The sequence below is a fragment of the Dysidea avara genome, chromosome 8, assembly GCF_963678975.1.
Source record: "Dysidea avara chromosome 8, odDysAvar1.4, whole genome shotgun sequence".
Lineage (NCBI taxonomy): Eukaryota > Metazoa > Porifera > Demospongiae > Dictyoceratida > Dysideidae > Dysidea > Dysidea avara.
In genome coordinates, this window is record NC_089279.1 from 23221435 (window position 1) to 23237543 (window position 16109).

Consider the following 16109-nt stretch of genomic DNA (forward strand, 5'->3'; position numbering starts at 1 on the left):
AACAGTCACCACAAAGCAATAGTCTACAAAAGTGTCTAAAAAATTACAGTCAGTCAGCTGGAATAGACAAATTGAAAAAATTAACCATTGCTCCTAGCAACCTAAATTTTACATTATTTGTAGGTGTCAATGTCTAAAGTCACCTCTCCAATTATAAAAAGATAGCATATATATAATAAATAAGTCATGAGATATCACATTTTGAAGTTGTAATCTTCCCATACATTGTCAATGAGAGGGGCAACAGTTGCCCCTTCTGGGCAATCACATAAATCATGGGATTCAAAAATGTCATATCTTATGACCTATATACACTATCCATTTAAAACTTGGAGAGATTATTGCTGACATTCACACCTACAAATTATGTAAAAATTGAGATATGATTAATTTTTTTGAATTTTTGGGTTTTGTATAATTATGTCGAAATCCCTCAATTAAGTGATTTCCCAGAAGGGGTAACTGTTACCATGGATATGTATGGGAAAACTACAAACTTCAAGGTGTCAGTATACACATAATATGCTATCCTTTTAAAATTTGGAGAAGTTGCTTTAGATATTGTCACCTACATAATTATTATGTAAAATTCAGGTTGCTAGGGATAAAAGTTATTATTATACGTTATAATGAAATTTGTCTATTGAACCTCTTCCTTCCCAACTTTTTACCATTGTACTGAACATTCTGAAGTTGCTAGTCCATTATTCTGACCCACAGAAAATATTAGAACAAATTTTTTGGTGGTTTTTAAAACCATTCCAGATACAGCGAAAGATCTAGAGATACTTCTAAGTTGGATATCAATGTTATGCACACCAAGTATAATTTTTATATAGCATTGAAATAGCATATATAGCTTGTATACTTGAATAAATCACACAACCTACATGTGTGTAGTAATAATAGTATTCATAACACATGCCAATTGGTTTAAATGTTGTTGAACTACAACATGAAAAGGGTAGGAGGTGGTGTAAATGGTATGGAAAAATTGAACAAAATTTTTGGAAGTTAATGCCTGAGTCTACCGTATGTCTGTGGAACAACACCCCACTTTCCCTAGATCTCACATCTTTATCTTCCTTCACCACTGCCTAGGATACATGTAATTTTAATGGCCTTGTATATGGCAAAGTAAAGACTGCCCTTAAATCCCAGATCTCCCCTAGTGTCACTCCAAGTAGCAACTTCTAGTTTGGCATTCACTGTTTAGTCTGTTATATATCACAAGTCTGAGCCAAAGCCAAGGATGAGTGCATGTCAATATGAATTAGCTATAGAATAATTAAGCTTTCAGACTTCTGTAGCAGCTGTAGATTTCTGCTGGTTTTCACACATTTGTTATGGTTCCTTTGATCTCATATCAACCTCCTACTACCATACAGTCCCTACAGACATCAGTGGCGGATCCAGGGGGGTTTCATTGGTTTCCACGGAAACCCCCTTTGAAAAATGATTGCGTAACAATTAAATGTTTTAATTATCGCGGCGTGCGTCTCGATCGAGATACTGTAATTAGAGCAGTCACAGTAGCTACTAAAGTAGTGTGTAGGAAGTTTTTAATATATTTTATGTACTATTACTAGGCTGTGACCTTTTTTTTTTTTTTTTTTTTTGGTCTCACCTTACCAAACCAGACGATGTAGTGCAAACGTTTGCGTATCTCATGTCAATATATATCTCCACCTTCTAAACTGGAAACCCCCTTTATAAATTCCTAGATCCGCCACTGGACATGTCAACTCTTTGAAGTTTAGCTTCATAAGGATGTAATTGCCAACTTATAATATTATACATTTATTAACACTAATGGTGATAATGACATAAGCTCTACCTATCCTGGTAGCTGTGTATAGGACCTCAACTTGCAAGTTTAACAGTTCACCTCATTAATTTCACAGATTATCACAGTAACCTTACTATTTTGGTGCCTCTGTAGCTATAGTTAAGTGACTAACACATTAGTGGGTATGTAGTCTATAGTTATAGTGTGCATGTGAGTAGTTGTGACGTGTAGTTTAGTTCAGCTGCTATATGCTGCTATATGTTGCATATGCATATGGCTAGCTATAGTCTTAATGAAATGAATGCATTTGTCTTTGTAATCTGTCTTCGTACTTATATAGCCTTTTGTGTGGTGAATATACTTCTATATTTATAACTGTCACACACATGTATGTTAGTCTCTAACATCGGTGTAGTTGCTAAGATAAGGACTCAACCACTGGCAAAACACTATGCATATGCTACAGCATGAACAAGATTGTGTAATTCAGTGCATACTATGCAATTATATACACCATAACCCTGCAATAACATGGACAATAAGCATGTACGTATGTCCACAAGTATACATTAAAATCTACACACTGTTGGACAACACATACAATATACAGGATTGCATGTACAGTGTGTATACACTAGCTATATAAATATATGCTCAATCCATTCATTACATTAAATTGAGGTAGAAGGTGACACTATATTATCTCTGAGCTGTCCACATCTACTCCATTTCTTGACCATTGTAAACAATGGTTGACGTATGTGTTTGTAACACAGACTACAAACCAGGGAGTTAATGATTAGATAAATATAAATGATATTTGGAATGAACAAGTCTTCCACTAAGAAGTCATATATTGTAGGATCATGACGTGGTTCTTCTACTGTAATGTACAGTATAGGTAACAATATTCCCAACCACGAGGTGGTAAGAATAGCAATGATCAGTCCCTTGATTTGTTTGAAATGTTGAGCTACTGTTTGTCTGGCATTTCTGAGTCTTTCTAGAAGTCCAGTATTACATGGCTCATCGGAGGTTCCACAACATTGGATTTCATATATTTGTTGTTTTTGTAGATGAAAAGCCTTTCTGATTAAGTAAACATCTAGAGCAAATGCTGTGAGGAAGGCAAGAGAGAGTGGGAGGGTGAAAGTAAGCAAAACACTGATGAAGGAATTACTGGTAGGAATACACGCACCATACTGTGACGTCTTGATGTATGATTCTCCATCAAACAATTTTATAATGCCAATAGCAAATGCTATTATCCACACAATGGCTATTGCCAGGTAACGTAACTTGTTAGTGACAGTGACAAAGTACCGGGCACCATATATTATGGTAACTGCCTTGTCTGCTGATATTAACAAGTAATTGAATGCAGTCACTTCAAGTGTAGAGAGTGTAAAGGTGAGAACATCACACCTGAAGGGATCTTCCACGTCAACTATGTAACTTATTATCATTCCACCAGTTTGTATAGTATAAAGTAATGCTGTTAACATTCCAGACACTAACAAGTTGATGGTGAATATCTTGTAATTGTTCACCAGTGGCTGAGTCCTTATCTTGGAAACTACACTGAAGGCTAACATGTTTGTGATAGTTATAAACAAAGTAGCCACCACACGAAAGATTAATATGAGATAACTGCTGTACAACGGTAGATCGAAGACACTTGTTCCATTGCTAGTCTCATTTGAAGAATTATACAGCATAGTATCCATCATTACTAAACTAAACTACACAACCACTCACACACTGTTCGTATTGATATATCCACTAAATGTGTTAGTCACATAACTATAGCTACAGAGGCATTAAGATTGTAAGGTTACTGTGATAATGGGAATAAAAATGAATCGTTAATAACAAAATGGTGCTAATTATTTAGTACATGTATGGGTTAAAAGTAGTTAAAGTACTAACCCAGCTGTCAGAAATAATTGTGGCACAACATTAGCTACATACATGATTGCTACTGCACAGTTGTGGTATCAGGTTCTAGCACTATGAACTACCATTAGCTTCAAACTATAGATACTACACAGTGTATATCTGTACTAGATAGTGCATGTTCACCTTAAATTCTCCAGGAATATGGGTAGGGGGTGTAATACTACTCTCTATACAGAGCTCCATCAAAATAATGTTGAATAGTTAACTAAGATAGCAAACTGATTAGCCAAGGAGTAGGGAAAGGGGGCTGGTCTGCATGGGTTGATGTACAATAAATTTTGGGAAACAGTACAATAATTAGTTAAATAATATAGTAATGACATAATAACAGCTGAATTATTATTATTTTTGAATTATACTTATAGTAGCTACAATTTTAGCTTTGATAAGACAGTTATGGTGTAATATAGAGGATGGACTGTTATAATTATGCATCTTGTATCCATAACTAGTAAATAGTTTAAGGTCTGAGCCAACAAAAGCCACGCTCAAGATGAAGCAGACTGTTTTATTAGAGTGTATACTGCGTTATAGAGTATATTATATGTAGTCTCTCACCCTTCTCTTTTCTGTACAGAGCAGCACATGTTATATAATTACATACATGCTGCATGGAAGTTATTTAATATACAGTTATGCTTGTATGAATATACACTAACAAAAATTACTTGAAATATCAGCAAAGTACATGGTAAGATATATAGCGATTTTGTTGAATACTATCCTGTAATGCTTTGAGCTAGCCATTGTAGTCATCTGATTTCACCTACAAAGAAAAACCACCATTGTGTTATGTCATGATTATACTGAAACTATTATGTAGTATATATCTTGTGAGGGAATCAATTAATTAGCATGCTTAGTCTTTTCAACAATTCTTCTATACTCTGTGCCTATATATTTAAATAGCTATGTTGTCATGCACATGTATGGTAACATTAATCGGGCCTTAATCCCTATGGGTATAGACTGAATTAGGGATTAAATGTTCTCTAGTATATCTTATAGGCAACCTCCCTTTTTTTCTTTACTGGTATATGATCAGCTGTGATCTCTAATCAGACTTAAAAATTCCAACTGAATTTTCCTTATGCTTAAATTGTGAACTCTTGTTAGCATTAATTTAAGCTAATAGAGGCACCATGCATTCTGCATGGCCCATGGATCTAAGAATTCCCAAGAGGATGTGCTAATTAAGCTAGGGGCATCTATGCAGTGGGTTTGGGGGCATTCCCCCATGCATGGAAAAAATGCAAATTTAGCTTTCTGAGACTGAATTTTGAAATAGTAAGCATAAGCATTGTGAGCCACTTTATAAGCAAAATTACTATTCTGAGTATTCTCTAGCAGCGTATGGTAATACTAACTAAAGGGCACAGCATATAGCCTAAACTGATGCTAAACTAAAAATGAAAATGTGACCAGCAATATTAAATCTAACCTTTTAAATAGTTTTCAATTAATTTTCACCAGGGAAGGGAAATTACTTATGGTCAGATTCATACTGCATGTAAAGCATGCACCTCCTTTGGTAATTTGTAACTTTAAGCAACTGGTGTGTCAGGATGCTTGGTGAGGTAGCAGTGTACGCTGTACATGCACAGCTGCAGGTAAAGAAGAGGTTCAATTTCAGCTCACACATGCACTGGTCTCAGCTGATCCTTATAGATTAGATACACAGTGGTCCTCTATCCTACTAGCTATAGGGGTCCCTAGTAGGATTTGCCAGAGTAAAATTGGGAGAGCTTTAGTGATGGATGTTCTATTACAATAGTTGACTGCTCTATTAGAGTACTCAGATTTTAGCAGCATTATATTTGACTCCCTAGTTCTTGATAATTCCTAGGAGAGATTAGCTATTCCCTTCTTGTTTTTTCACTACCTAGCTATGTATCATGTTTAAGATGTACTTGCATGCACCTGTACTGTAGCTTCTATATACATGTAGCTAACTAATCTATTTCTATTAGCATCCACGCCCCTGGCAAGAGAGAACCATTATTGTTAAATGAGGAAACATGTAAATACATTGCAGTATGACGAGACCTCGGTCTCGTGCGACCACAGCCAGACTCTTAAAAGAGATCTGTGTGGGATCTAGCTACTTCAATGTGATGTTCAGAGTCCAAGGGACAAGTCAGTTCCAGTAAAGCTACAGAAGATGCTTCAAAATTGTAAACAACAATATCTGATCTGTAAGAAGTGATGGAACACTCGCTGGTATCGGTAATCTTGCAGCATTTCACATTTGCAGTCACTGCAACAGTGGAACTAAAGGATCTATGGTGGAACTTAACCACTGGTCTCGTTACTTGTATCACGAGGTTAATCTCCATTAGCGCGGGCCCGGATGGGCACGAGACTATAAATCACGTGCTGTCAAGTTTAAAGCTTTGAATTTCGCCTTGAAGAGAATGGCTTCCCTGATGACTGATCGTCTCAACCAGAAATATATTAATGGCATCAAAGTTTACGAAGTGAGTAGAGTACGTCATATAGGCATAGGGGACGTCCAGACTTTTGCTGGGGTATATTAGGGGTGGATATAGACTGACCGGCGAAAGTCGGTACTCGAACCCTGGATTACCATTGTGTTAGATCAGTGTGCTACAGCTGCTAGCTAGCTACCCATCGCACACACCATGCACACACCAAATGCGAAAAGTGGGCGTGGCAAGGAGAATGATGCAATTTTGGGGGAAAAAATTAACTGTGTAGCTACATTCCAGAGTCCCTAGCCAGAAATGTCTTCCTTGAAGCTGAGATAGAGATCCCTGTGGCATTGTCAAAAAATTTCCTACTTTGTGACCTTGAAATGGACAATAGCCGCAATGATGAAATAAAAGCAGGAAATAAAATAGTGTGGGGGCTTCATGCAGTACTAGACTGAACATTGTTTATATACAATGTAGTGATAACTATTATTCCCGAATACCACAACCAACCATCCTGTTGCAAATTAATCTGACAACCATAGCATATGTTACTAAGGAGCAGAAATTCAAAAAAATAACTGCTAGAGACTGATCACACTTAGCAACTGTTGCTATGGTTCCAAAATAGTGTTTACCTTAGTAACAGTTACCTAGCAACCATTACTAAGCAGCCATATTGTTGCTATGCTATGGGGCATGCATTTATCACTATGGTAACACTAGTTGTCAAATCGGACACATACTTCCAATAGAAACACACCACACTATTTTAGCTGATCAGATTAGTGTTTCAGATATTTGTTGAGGGACCTTGACAAAGAAGTGTAATACTAATTCTATTAGCTAATTGCTTGACATGTCTCAAAATAATACATCAAGGTGCTGAATAACACATTCACTTGTCAGAGAATAGAAAGTTAAATTGGCAAGTTTATGGAGAAAAGCAGACCAAAATTCTACAGTCAGTAAGGCCGACATGATAGGATTTCTTTTTCCTATCACCATGAAAGCAACCAGCTAGTGAGGGCAGCGGTTATTGAAAATTTCATTATTTGACTTACAAGCCATTAAAATATGTAATAGTAAGATTCTATCAGCTACAATGCACAAGATTATGAGCTTTCCATAAAGTGTAACAGACTTCAGATCAACTGGCAAAGTACTTTCCAAGAAATTATATTGCAGGCAAGTTGATGTTGTGGTTCTTCTAAAAGCCAGGTGCCCAGTTAATTCTATCCCTTGCTACAATTCATAAGCAGGGGGACCACTTCCCTACTTTTATTGGGTATTGCTTGTATTCCAGGTATCCTAATAAAGCAGTCATATATTTATATCTGTTTTCCAAGTTAGCCTCTCCACTCTTTGGTCCTTGCTATAATTGTAACAGTGGTGTTAGTGTGTATGTTATCGTACAAATCCAAGTATCTGAGGAGTGGAACAATAATCATCAAGGGTACAATTGTGGTTGATGCCAGTAATGGTAGTTTCCTGATTGAATTATAGTGCTTAGTGCTAAAATAACTCATTGGTAGGCTTCCTAGATGAATGCAATCTTTTTTCTGTACACACCAGTGATGGTTTTTTTTGTGCCTGGGATTAGTGTTGTACCGATAACCAAATTAGCCGATTATTCCGATAACCTATATTAAGCAGCCGATACCGATAACTGATCCGATATACACTAATAACACTATCTCTCAACCTCATCATTAAATGACTCACATTAGTGACATAAGCATTGATTTACAACTCATTCTAGGCTAAAATATAAAGTTAGATGTTTACCACGAGCAAAAGCTACTCACGTTGACAAGGTTTTAAGTACATTTTACTACTGCTATATGGTTGAGACAAATGGCTGGTACTACATAGAAACCTAAACCTCAGTTTACTGTGTTGGGCATGGCCTAAAACCTGACAGTTTATTATGGGCATGGCAGGGGCGGATCTAGGATTTATAAAAGGGGGGCTAACTCAAGGTACTAATCTCTTGGGTAGAGGTATGCAAAGCATGCTGGAACTAGGGGGGTCTGGGGGCATGCCCCCAGGAAAATTTTGGAAAATAGATGCTAAAATACTGCAATTTGGAGACATTTCCACATAAAATTCATAGCCTGTAGATATTTTATATACTGCCTTTAGATTATAGGTATGGCTCTCTGAAGCATTTTGTTAATGGAAAAGTTTGGGTAGGTACAGACAACCAAGTACATGATGCACCCTCTCACAATTGCACAACACTGAATAGGTACATGTTAGAATAATAATGCTGAAAGTGGAAAATTTTGAAATTTGAACAATACAAGATTGAATCTGAGAGCATTTTCAATGGAAATTGTGTACCTGAATTAAGTATTGCCATACATATTAACTACACAAGTAGATGAATGAAGCCCTTTAAACAGACCAATGTACTTCATTGTATGTATAGGTTCTGGCAGATTTAGAAAAATTCCATAACAGAGCCAACTACATGTTTCCAGTGAATGTTCTATTAGAGTAGTTAGCTGACTGCTCTATTAGAGTATCTCGATCTTGTACACCTCCAATGCTGATCCGGGTCCTTGTTGCATAAACTTTAGTATAAATCCACTGATAATACCTTGGAAAGATGTTTATAAGGTGGTTTTATGAGTATTTGTATTATTAGTGATCATATAATTATGCTAAGACAAAATTTCATTATAATACTCAGCATATTGATCAAGTAAAGCCTAAATATGAAGGGGGGGGGGGGGGCTTCAGCCCCCAAAGCCCCCCCCCCCCCCCCTGGATCCACCCCTGCATGGTTTGTAGTCACCACTAAATCATCAACACATACCTTAATTAAAATACCAAATAACTTATGTCTAGCCTCCCCCACATCATTCTACTACACAGCGTAGTGGAGATTAACATCGGCTTTAATTTAATCAAAACCGATTAATCGGCTAGTAGCCAATATCGGCCCGATACCGATTATTGAACCGATTATCGGTGCAACTCTACCTGGGATAAAGCAAAGCACTTGACACAAAGTGATAAAAAATTCAGGGGTATCTGATAAGTTTAATATTAACCTACATGCAGGTATTTACTAAACTTTAAAGCATACTATGTGTAACATTGATTTAGTCATGTAGAATATAGCAGAGGTAGGCTAACAGTCTAATTCCATAAATTTCACAATAATTGTAATTCACTGTTTTGTTGCTAAGGAAGCGTAACTTAGACAAACCACATGGAGCAACACTCCAAACCATCTTCACTGTTTTATATAGTTCATCTATGATATTTTTTCTATTAAAAATTCTTTTTACTGGCAAAGCCTTGGGTATGTTCTTTATTTCGTGTATGGAAGAAAGGAACACAGCCCATTTCGATATGGAAGACCATGCTGCTTTTCGTAAAGTGGTAAGTAGTTTCTAGCTTACTATTAGCATCTTTAATGATCATTATAGCTAACAGATGAAACAGAAACAAAGATAGGCAATAGAAATGAACTCCTTTTGATGGTGCTTTTAACTTTGTCTACTATACCTTCAGTATGAACCTGTAGAGAGGTAAATGGAATTTAAAAGAATATGAGCAAGACAGGAATTGTGGCGAATGTTGTGCACATGCTAGTGGTTGACTTGTTTTTCTGCTTTTGCACACAAACACACACACACTACACTCATGCTTTACTATGGACATTTTGCAAACAAGCACATGTATATTGGTAGAGAATATTTATTTATATTATCATTATGTAGATAGACAGGCCAAGGTCAGTAAAGATAAGTGGGGGAAGAGAACTGAGTCAAGCTGCAGGCAAAAGGAAAAAGAGATCACCAGGAGCTATAACTAAAGTAGAACGAATTATAACTAAAACAACAGCTACAGCTAAAGCACGGAAGAAGATGGCTGCAGCTAAACGCAAGAAATTAGCTGTGGCAGTCAAGAGAAGGAAGAAGTCAGGTTGGTGGGGAGACCAAACTGGAAACAAAGGCAAAAACTTGCCTCAGAATGATCTGAAAAAAGTGCTTGAAAAGAAATCAAAATGTCAAGACTTGGATTCATCTGGTGTTTACATGTATATAAACAACAAAAATAGAAAGATTTATATTGGAAAAGCTGCAAAACAGACTTTGCTCAAAAGACAAGCGCAACACCTGAGGGCTGCTTCTTATGCAGTTGGACAAGTTGGAAAGTTTGATCGAATCCTCTCTCAACAGTTCAATGAGAAATATTGGACATTCTATGCTAAAAAAATTAGTGGTTTGAAGGACATTGAAAAGAAAATTGATAAATGTGAGAAGCGGCTAATAAGTAAATATTGCAAAAATGATAAGAGTTGTCTCAATATTCAGAACCCTAGAAAGACATAAAACTGATCATATTTTGGTACTCAGCATGTAGCAGATAAAATGTATACTTTTACGAGGTGATATATTGCTATGAGTGTTGCATACGGTTACTTTTATTTTTGTAAGATTCTTTGTAAAATTCTCAGTGCAGTCATGCAATGGCAACTACAAGTGTGCTGATGAAATTGATGTAGTAATGTTGATTGTGGTTGCTTGAGCTATTAGTTGCTAACTTGTTAAATATGCCATGGCCAGGCAAAGTTGGTGAACAGTGTATCAGTTGTCACCATACCAGCTTCTGGGGCTAGCTGTTTGATTATAGTTATAGTTGTTTGTTTCTTATTTCACTTCCTATCCTGCCATCTTAGATTTCATGTGAAGCATTATTCAGCTTAAAAAGACAGTAAAATGGTAGAATTATAGCTATAAAAATGCTTTAGGAATAGCTAATCTTTACAGTGCATGTTGGCAGAAGGACACCATGATGGCCTGATGGTGGTGTCAGTTTTGGCATTTTCTTTACTGATACCATGTAGGGACGTACAAATTTAGGAGGGAAGGGATCAAGGAGGTGGCTCTTAAAGTTGGGCATAATATTATATACTCACTTCGACACCTTGATCAAAGGAAACCACAAGGCTATTTCATGTATTGCCTTGATCACAACTGCCTTTGATGCTGAAGCAGTTACAAAGCATTGGTTCCCTTTGATTGTTTATATAAAGCTGTGTAAAGTTTTGCATTGTGGGCTTGAGTTTAGCATGTTGGTTTAGTAAGGCTAATTATGTAAGTATTCTCTAACTAGAAGAAAAAAATGATTGAGTGAGTCAGTGTTGCATAGTTCAGTTACTAGGCATTACTACATAATCGTTTTCACAATGTGGGGATTTATTTTCTGCATAGCACATTTCAACCATATGACAAGATGGCTCAGACATTCTCAACCTGTACTCCTAAGTACTTGTTTTAGCACCTTATGCATCCACAAAGTGGTTATTTGGCTAAAAACGGTATCACCACAACCAGCAAAGCCCACAATCATTTCTTTTTGTGCCCACTGTTTAAGCCCTCAATCAATGCTTACAAACCTCTGTATAAAAATAATGTGGTGAATACAGGTCTTCACCTATTAGGTGAGCAAATCTGAGTGGTATATATTACTTATACTGTGGCCTCTCAGGACTTGCCTGATACCGTGCCCCCAGGCCCGTGGCCCTTTGACTTGGGCATATATATCAGGCAAATCCCTCATGGCCATGGTATAACTATTAAATATGCATCTCAGTTGTACAGTAAACAGCACTTCTATTTGTAATGTAATAAAATGAGAATCATAATGAAAGCTTTAAATCCAAGTGCTACCCATGATTGTATACATTTGAGTGCAGTATATAAAGCAGCTACAGTGTATTAGAGAATGCATTTACTTTTATATGTGACTGGGACTGTGAAAATAGGGCATGTCAGTGGGCATAACTCAGTATTGGAATAGTATTATATTTGCATTCTGTAGTGTGGATTACAAAAATTGCATGGACATAGCACAACAGCATATAAAGTACAGTGAAACCTGTCTATTCCGGTCACCTTTGGGCCAAAATTTACTGACCTTATTAAGCAGGTGGCTGCATTAGGCAGGTCACTTTGTACACAAATGACACAGTTAGGGACTTTTATAATGACCATGCAGTTTAGACAGGTGACCTTATTATACAGTGACCTGATTAGACAGGTTTCACTGTACGAGTGATGAAAATTTGAAAAATTATATAAGTGCCAAAATGCTCTCACAGACCTGGTCACATAATATACTATGAGTAAAACTTGATCATCATGTATTCACAACTTCTGAGTTTATTTGTAATATACTATGCAGTGGAACCTCTCTTAACAACAAACCTCCATGATAAGACAACAATTTGGTCCCAACAGATCTGGTTAATGCATTTTTTACCTCTGAAAGAGAAAAATCTCTATATTACAGCAAAAAGTGGCCAAAAATTTGGGTTCCAAATGTCTGTAATAGAAAGGTTCCACTGTATAATTGTGTTAAATATGAAGGTCGCACCAAATTAATTCATTGGGTGCAAATACTGCAGTGCTTAGGCAGACTCCTAGTTATTACTTACAGAAGGATCGATACTTTTAAGCTACTGTGGTGGCTGCAGCTAAATGGGCTTTTCATGATGCAACTAAACAAGTGTGTCATGGTGCAAACTTGATAATATCAAAGAAAAAAGCATCATTTTCAATTCATCTGCTATGCATACATCAATCCCTTTGTGGTATTCCAGACACATTCCGATAACAAAGGAACATTTTAAACTCAATATAATGACTGGTTCATTAAATACCTTACAGTGTTTTTATGCATTAAGGTAGCAGTATAGAATGTGCGAATTGAGGAGAAAGTTTTTGAGATTGAAATCCTATAATATTTTCCAGGTGATGACATTCTACCTATTTTATGCTCAGGAAAACTATTGAGGTATTTGTTTATCAACTAGTTACATCACCAGTAGCCACAACTCAACTGAAGTTGTTTGTCCAACCCAAATAAATCAATTTCCTTCTCCTCAAGCGCCTAAATGACAAATATATAATATATAGCTAAATGCATGTAATGTCAATTCTGGTAAGGTATAAATTTGTTGAAAAGTTGTTACAACAAAGCTATACGTAGAATGAGTATAACATAGTTTGTAAACAGTACATGTGCATAGTAATGTAGTATTCATTTTACATGTCAATTGGTTTATATTTTATTCAATAGTCCATGAACTAAAGGTTTGTAGTATTATGATAAAGTCGAAAAAAATGTTGGCACACCCTCAACCTCTTTCCCTATATGGTGTGCAGAGATTCTACACTGAGTAAATACATTCCCACATTCTTCCTTCATCATTACCTATACAATGTATGCTTGTAATATTAATGGCCTTACATATGGCTACTTAAAAACTCCCCCAGTGTCACTCCAAGCAGTGACCTCAAGTTTGGCATTTGCTGTTTTATATAATTTATATCATGGGTCACAAAGGCAAAGCCTAGGATGAGTGTCAACATGAGCTAAAATTATTGTGATATACATATAACTAATTAAGCTTTCAGACTTCTGTAATATAGCAGCTACAATTGCTGCATGGTTTTCACACATTTTTGTTCCTTTGATCTTATATCAGTACCTTACTACCATCATCAGCTACCATGCAGTCCTTGCATGTCAACTCTTTGAAATTGGCTTCGGTAGCTAAGGATGCAATTGCCAACTTACATTAATTAACACTAATAGTGATAAAATACATACATACTAGGGATCCTCTCTATTTCCAGAGAATTTAGCAGTTCACTTCATTAATTTCACAGATTATCACAGTAACCTTACTATCTTGGTGCCTCTGTAGTTATAGTTAAGTGACTAACACATATTATTAGTGGCTATTTCAGTATGACTATATAGCTAGTGTGAGTGGGTGTGTAGTTTAGTTCAGTCACTTCATGTTGACTAGTTAATGAGTTACTAATAATTCTTTAAATGAAGCAAATGTATATTTGTCTGCTTCTGCAATCTCCCTATGTATTGCAGTTACCTATAGCCTTTCATGTGATGATGGTTGCATTTATAACTGTCACAAACATGCTAATCATCAGTGTACTTGCTAAGATAAGGACTTGGCCACTATATTATAAGATATATATTTGCACTATAGACTTGCTGGCTCTATGTAGAAGGACTAACAGCTATACTATGTAGTTGTTAGTCATGTATTTTCTTTCCAGGCAACATACCATTGCATAATATTATAATATAGGTGATGCTCATATAAGCACTCTAAGCTATTCGCAATATCGAAACTGGGAAACTACATATGTAGGATGATCTGTGGCAATGATTACTGTGATTAGGAAAAGTAATTGTCTGTCTAATAGCGTCCCATGTAGCTATCTAGTGTTATGTGTGCTAGCTACCATTAAACTAGGAGAGTAATCTGTTGTTCATATTCTCATGCATGAACATCAAATTATTTGAATGATTTACACTCAATCAATATGTGACCGGATTTGCGAAAAGGTACCTTTTTCACACACAAAATTTGACCCATTTTTTAAACTTTAAAGCTTCATAACTTTTTGATCATGGCATATAATTGCTTGAAATTTTCAATGAATGTATAGCTACAGTATCTGGCTACATTTTAATACTAAGAGCAAGTAAATCAGTATAAGGCATCAAGTGTTTCCTCATTTTGTTTGCTGGTATGTCAAATGTGTGAAAAAGGTACCTTTTCGCAAATCCGGTCACATATTATGTACAACAACTTTATGTTAACTTGTACAAGCAAGAAATATTTGTGTAATACAAACAACCACATCAATTTTATCTCGACAGATAACAGCTACAGAGGCATTAAGATTGTAAGGTTGTGGTGATAATAGTAAATTGTTAATAACAAAATAGTGCTAATTATTTGTATATGTATGGGTTAAAGTAATAATCCAGCTGTCAGAAATTGTGTCACAACACTGGCTACATACTAGAGCTGAAACAGATATATATCCATATCAGGACAGTTTCTAATAATTTAAAGCACTTTTATGGTAAAGATTCCTTGACACATAGCTTACACATTTAACATTACTACAAACTTAATTTTCATATGAAATTTTATAATTATAAAGTAAAACAATATGGTCACAATACAATATGAGTTTTTATAGCAAGTGATGATGTCAGTGACTATATACCCAGACAGATTTTGTTCAGCATGTCCGGATATTAAAAATTACTATACATGTATATCCATTTCAGCCCTACTACATAAATGACTACTACTAGCTGCAGGTTCTAGCACTATAAATTACCATTAGCTTCAAACTATAAATTCTGCACAATATATGCATGTCTACTAGACAGTGCATGCTCACCCAGGTATATAGAGGCTGTAATACTCTCCAGTACTCTACCAAATGTTCGTATATACCTAACTAAGATAGTAAACTAGTTAGCCAAGGCTGTGTCAAGGAGTAGGGAGAGAGAGTGAGGATTTCAATCGAACTGCTAGGGTGGTTTATGGATAAAAAAAATGATCATGTCAGTGTTAAGCTCGGATGGCTCACTGTTCAGTCTTTAATCCAACACCGTCATTGTCTACTACTATAGTGTTGTATATATAGCCATTTTGAAACATATATGTGAACATTTTTACTGAGCCCACCCATTCAGTTTGGAAGGCTCCACAATCAAACTATAATAATCATGATACTCCTTATTTTGCTGTTTCATAGTGAATTAGATTTCAAAAAGTTTTTGATTAGCTGCCTACTGATGGAATAATTTACCATCTTCTGTGTTGATTTGAAAGCAGCAGGCCAGCAGCCTATATAGAAGCAAACACTGCAATACTTTTTTGAAAATGTCGGAATAAACCTAATTATTAGTTTCTCATCCTCCAATACTCAAAATAGCAGTACAAGAGGTTGGATTTTTATTTTACCTATTAATCATTATATAGTTGAATTAACTAGCTAAAATGTCCCAGAATACAATTATATACTGCTCTAGATAGTTACCAACTTTAAAGGTTATGGATATATGAC

The 16109-nt window shown here is 35.9% G+C and overlaps 2 protein-coding genes across 2 annotated transcripts; one reads left to right on the forward strand and one right to left on the reverse strand.

The window, feature by feature from the left end:
- Positions 1–2460: 2460 nt before the first annotated feature.
- On the reverse strand, positions 2461–3516 carry LOC136264862 (glucose-dependent insulinotropic receptor-like). The gene has a single exon (XM_066059623.1). The coding sequence runs from the start codon at positions 3514–3516 to the stop codon at positions 2461–2463; it is 1056 nt and encodes a 351-aa protein (XP_065915695.1).
- A 2594-nt stretch (positions 3517–6110) lies between these two features.
- LOC136263972 (uncharacterized) lies at positions 6111–10700 on the forward strand. The gene is made up of 2 exons (XM_066058643.1): positions 6111–6225; positions 9918–10700. The coding sequence occupies exons 1-2, from the start codon at positions 6163–6165 to the stop codon at positions 10530–10532; spliced, it is 678 nt and encodes a 225-aa protein (XP_065914715.1). The 5' UTR covers positions 6111–6162; the 3' UTR covers positions 10533–10700.
- Positions 10701–16109: the final 5409 nt, after the last annotated feature.

What these genes read in the sequence shown, in the direction of transcription:
- LOC136264862 (XM_066059623.1), bottom strand. Translation starts at nt 3,516, where the DNA reads ATGGATACTATGCTGTATAATTCTTCAAATGAGACTAGCAATGGAACA.
- LOC136263972 (XM_066058643.1), top strand. Translation starts at nt 6,163, where the DNA reads ATGGCTTCCCTGATGACTGATCGTCTCAACCAGAAATATATTAATGGC. An exon ending in ATGGCATCAAAGTTTACGAA is followed by an intron (nt 6,226 to 9,917) that starts GTGAGTAGAGTA and finishes ATCATTATGTAG; the next exon opens with ATAGACAGGCCAAGGTCAGT.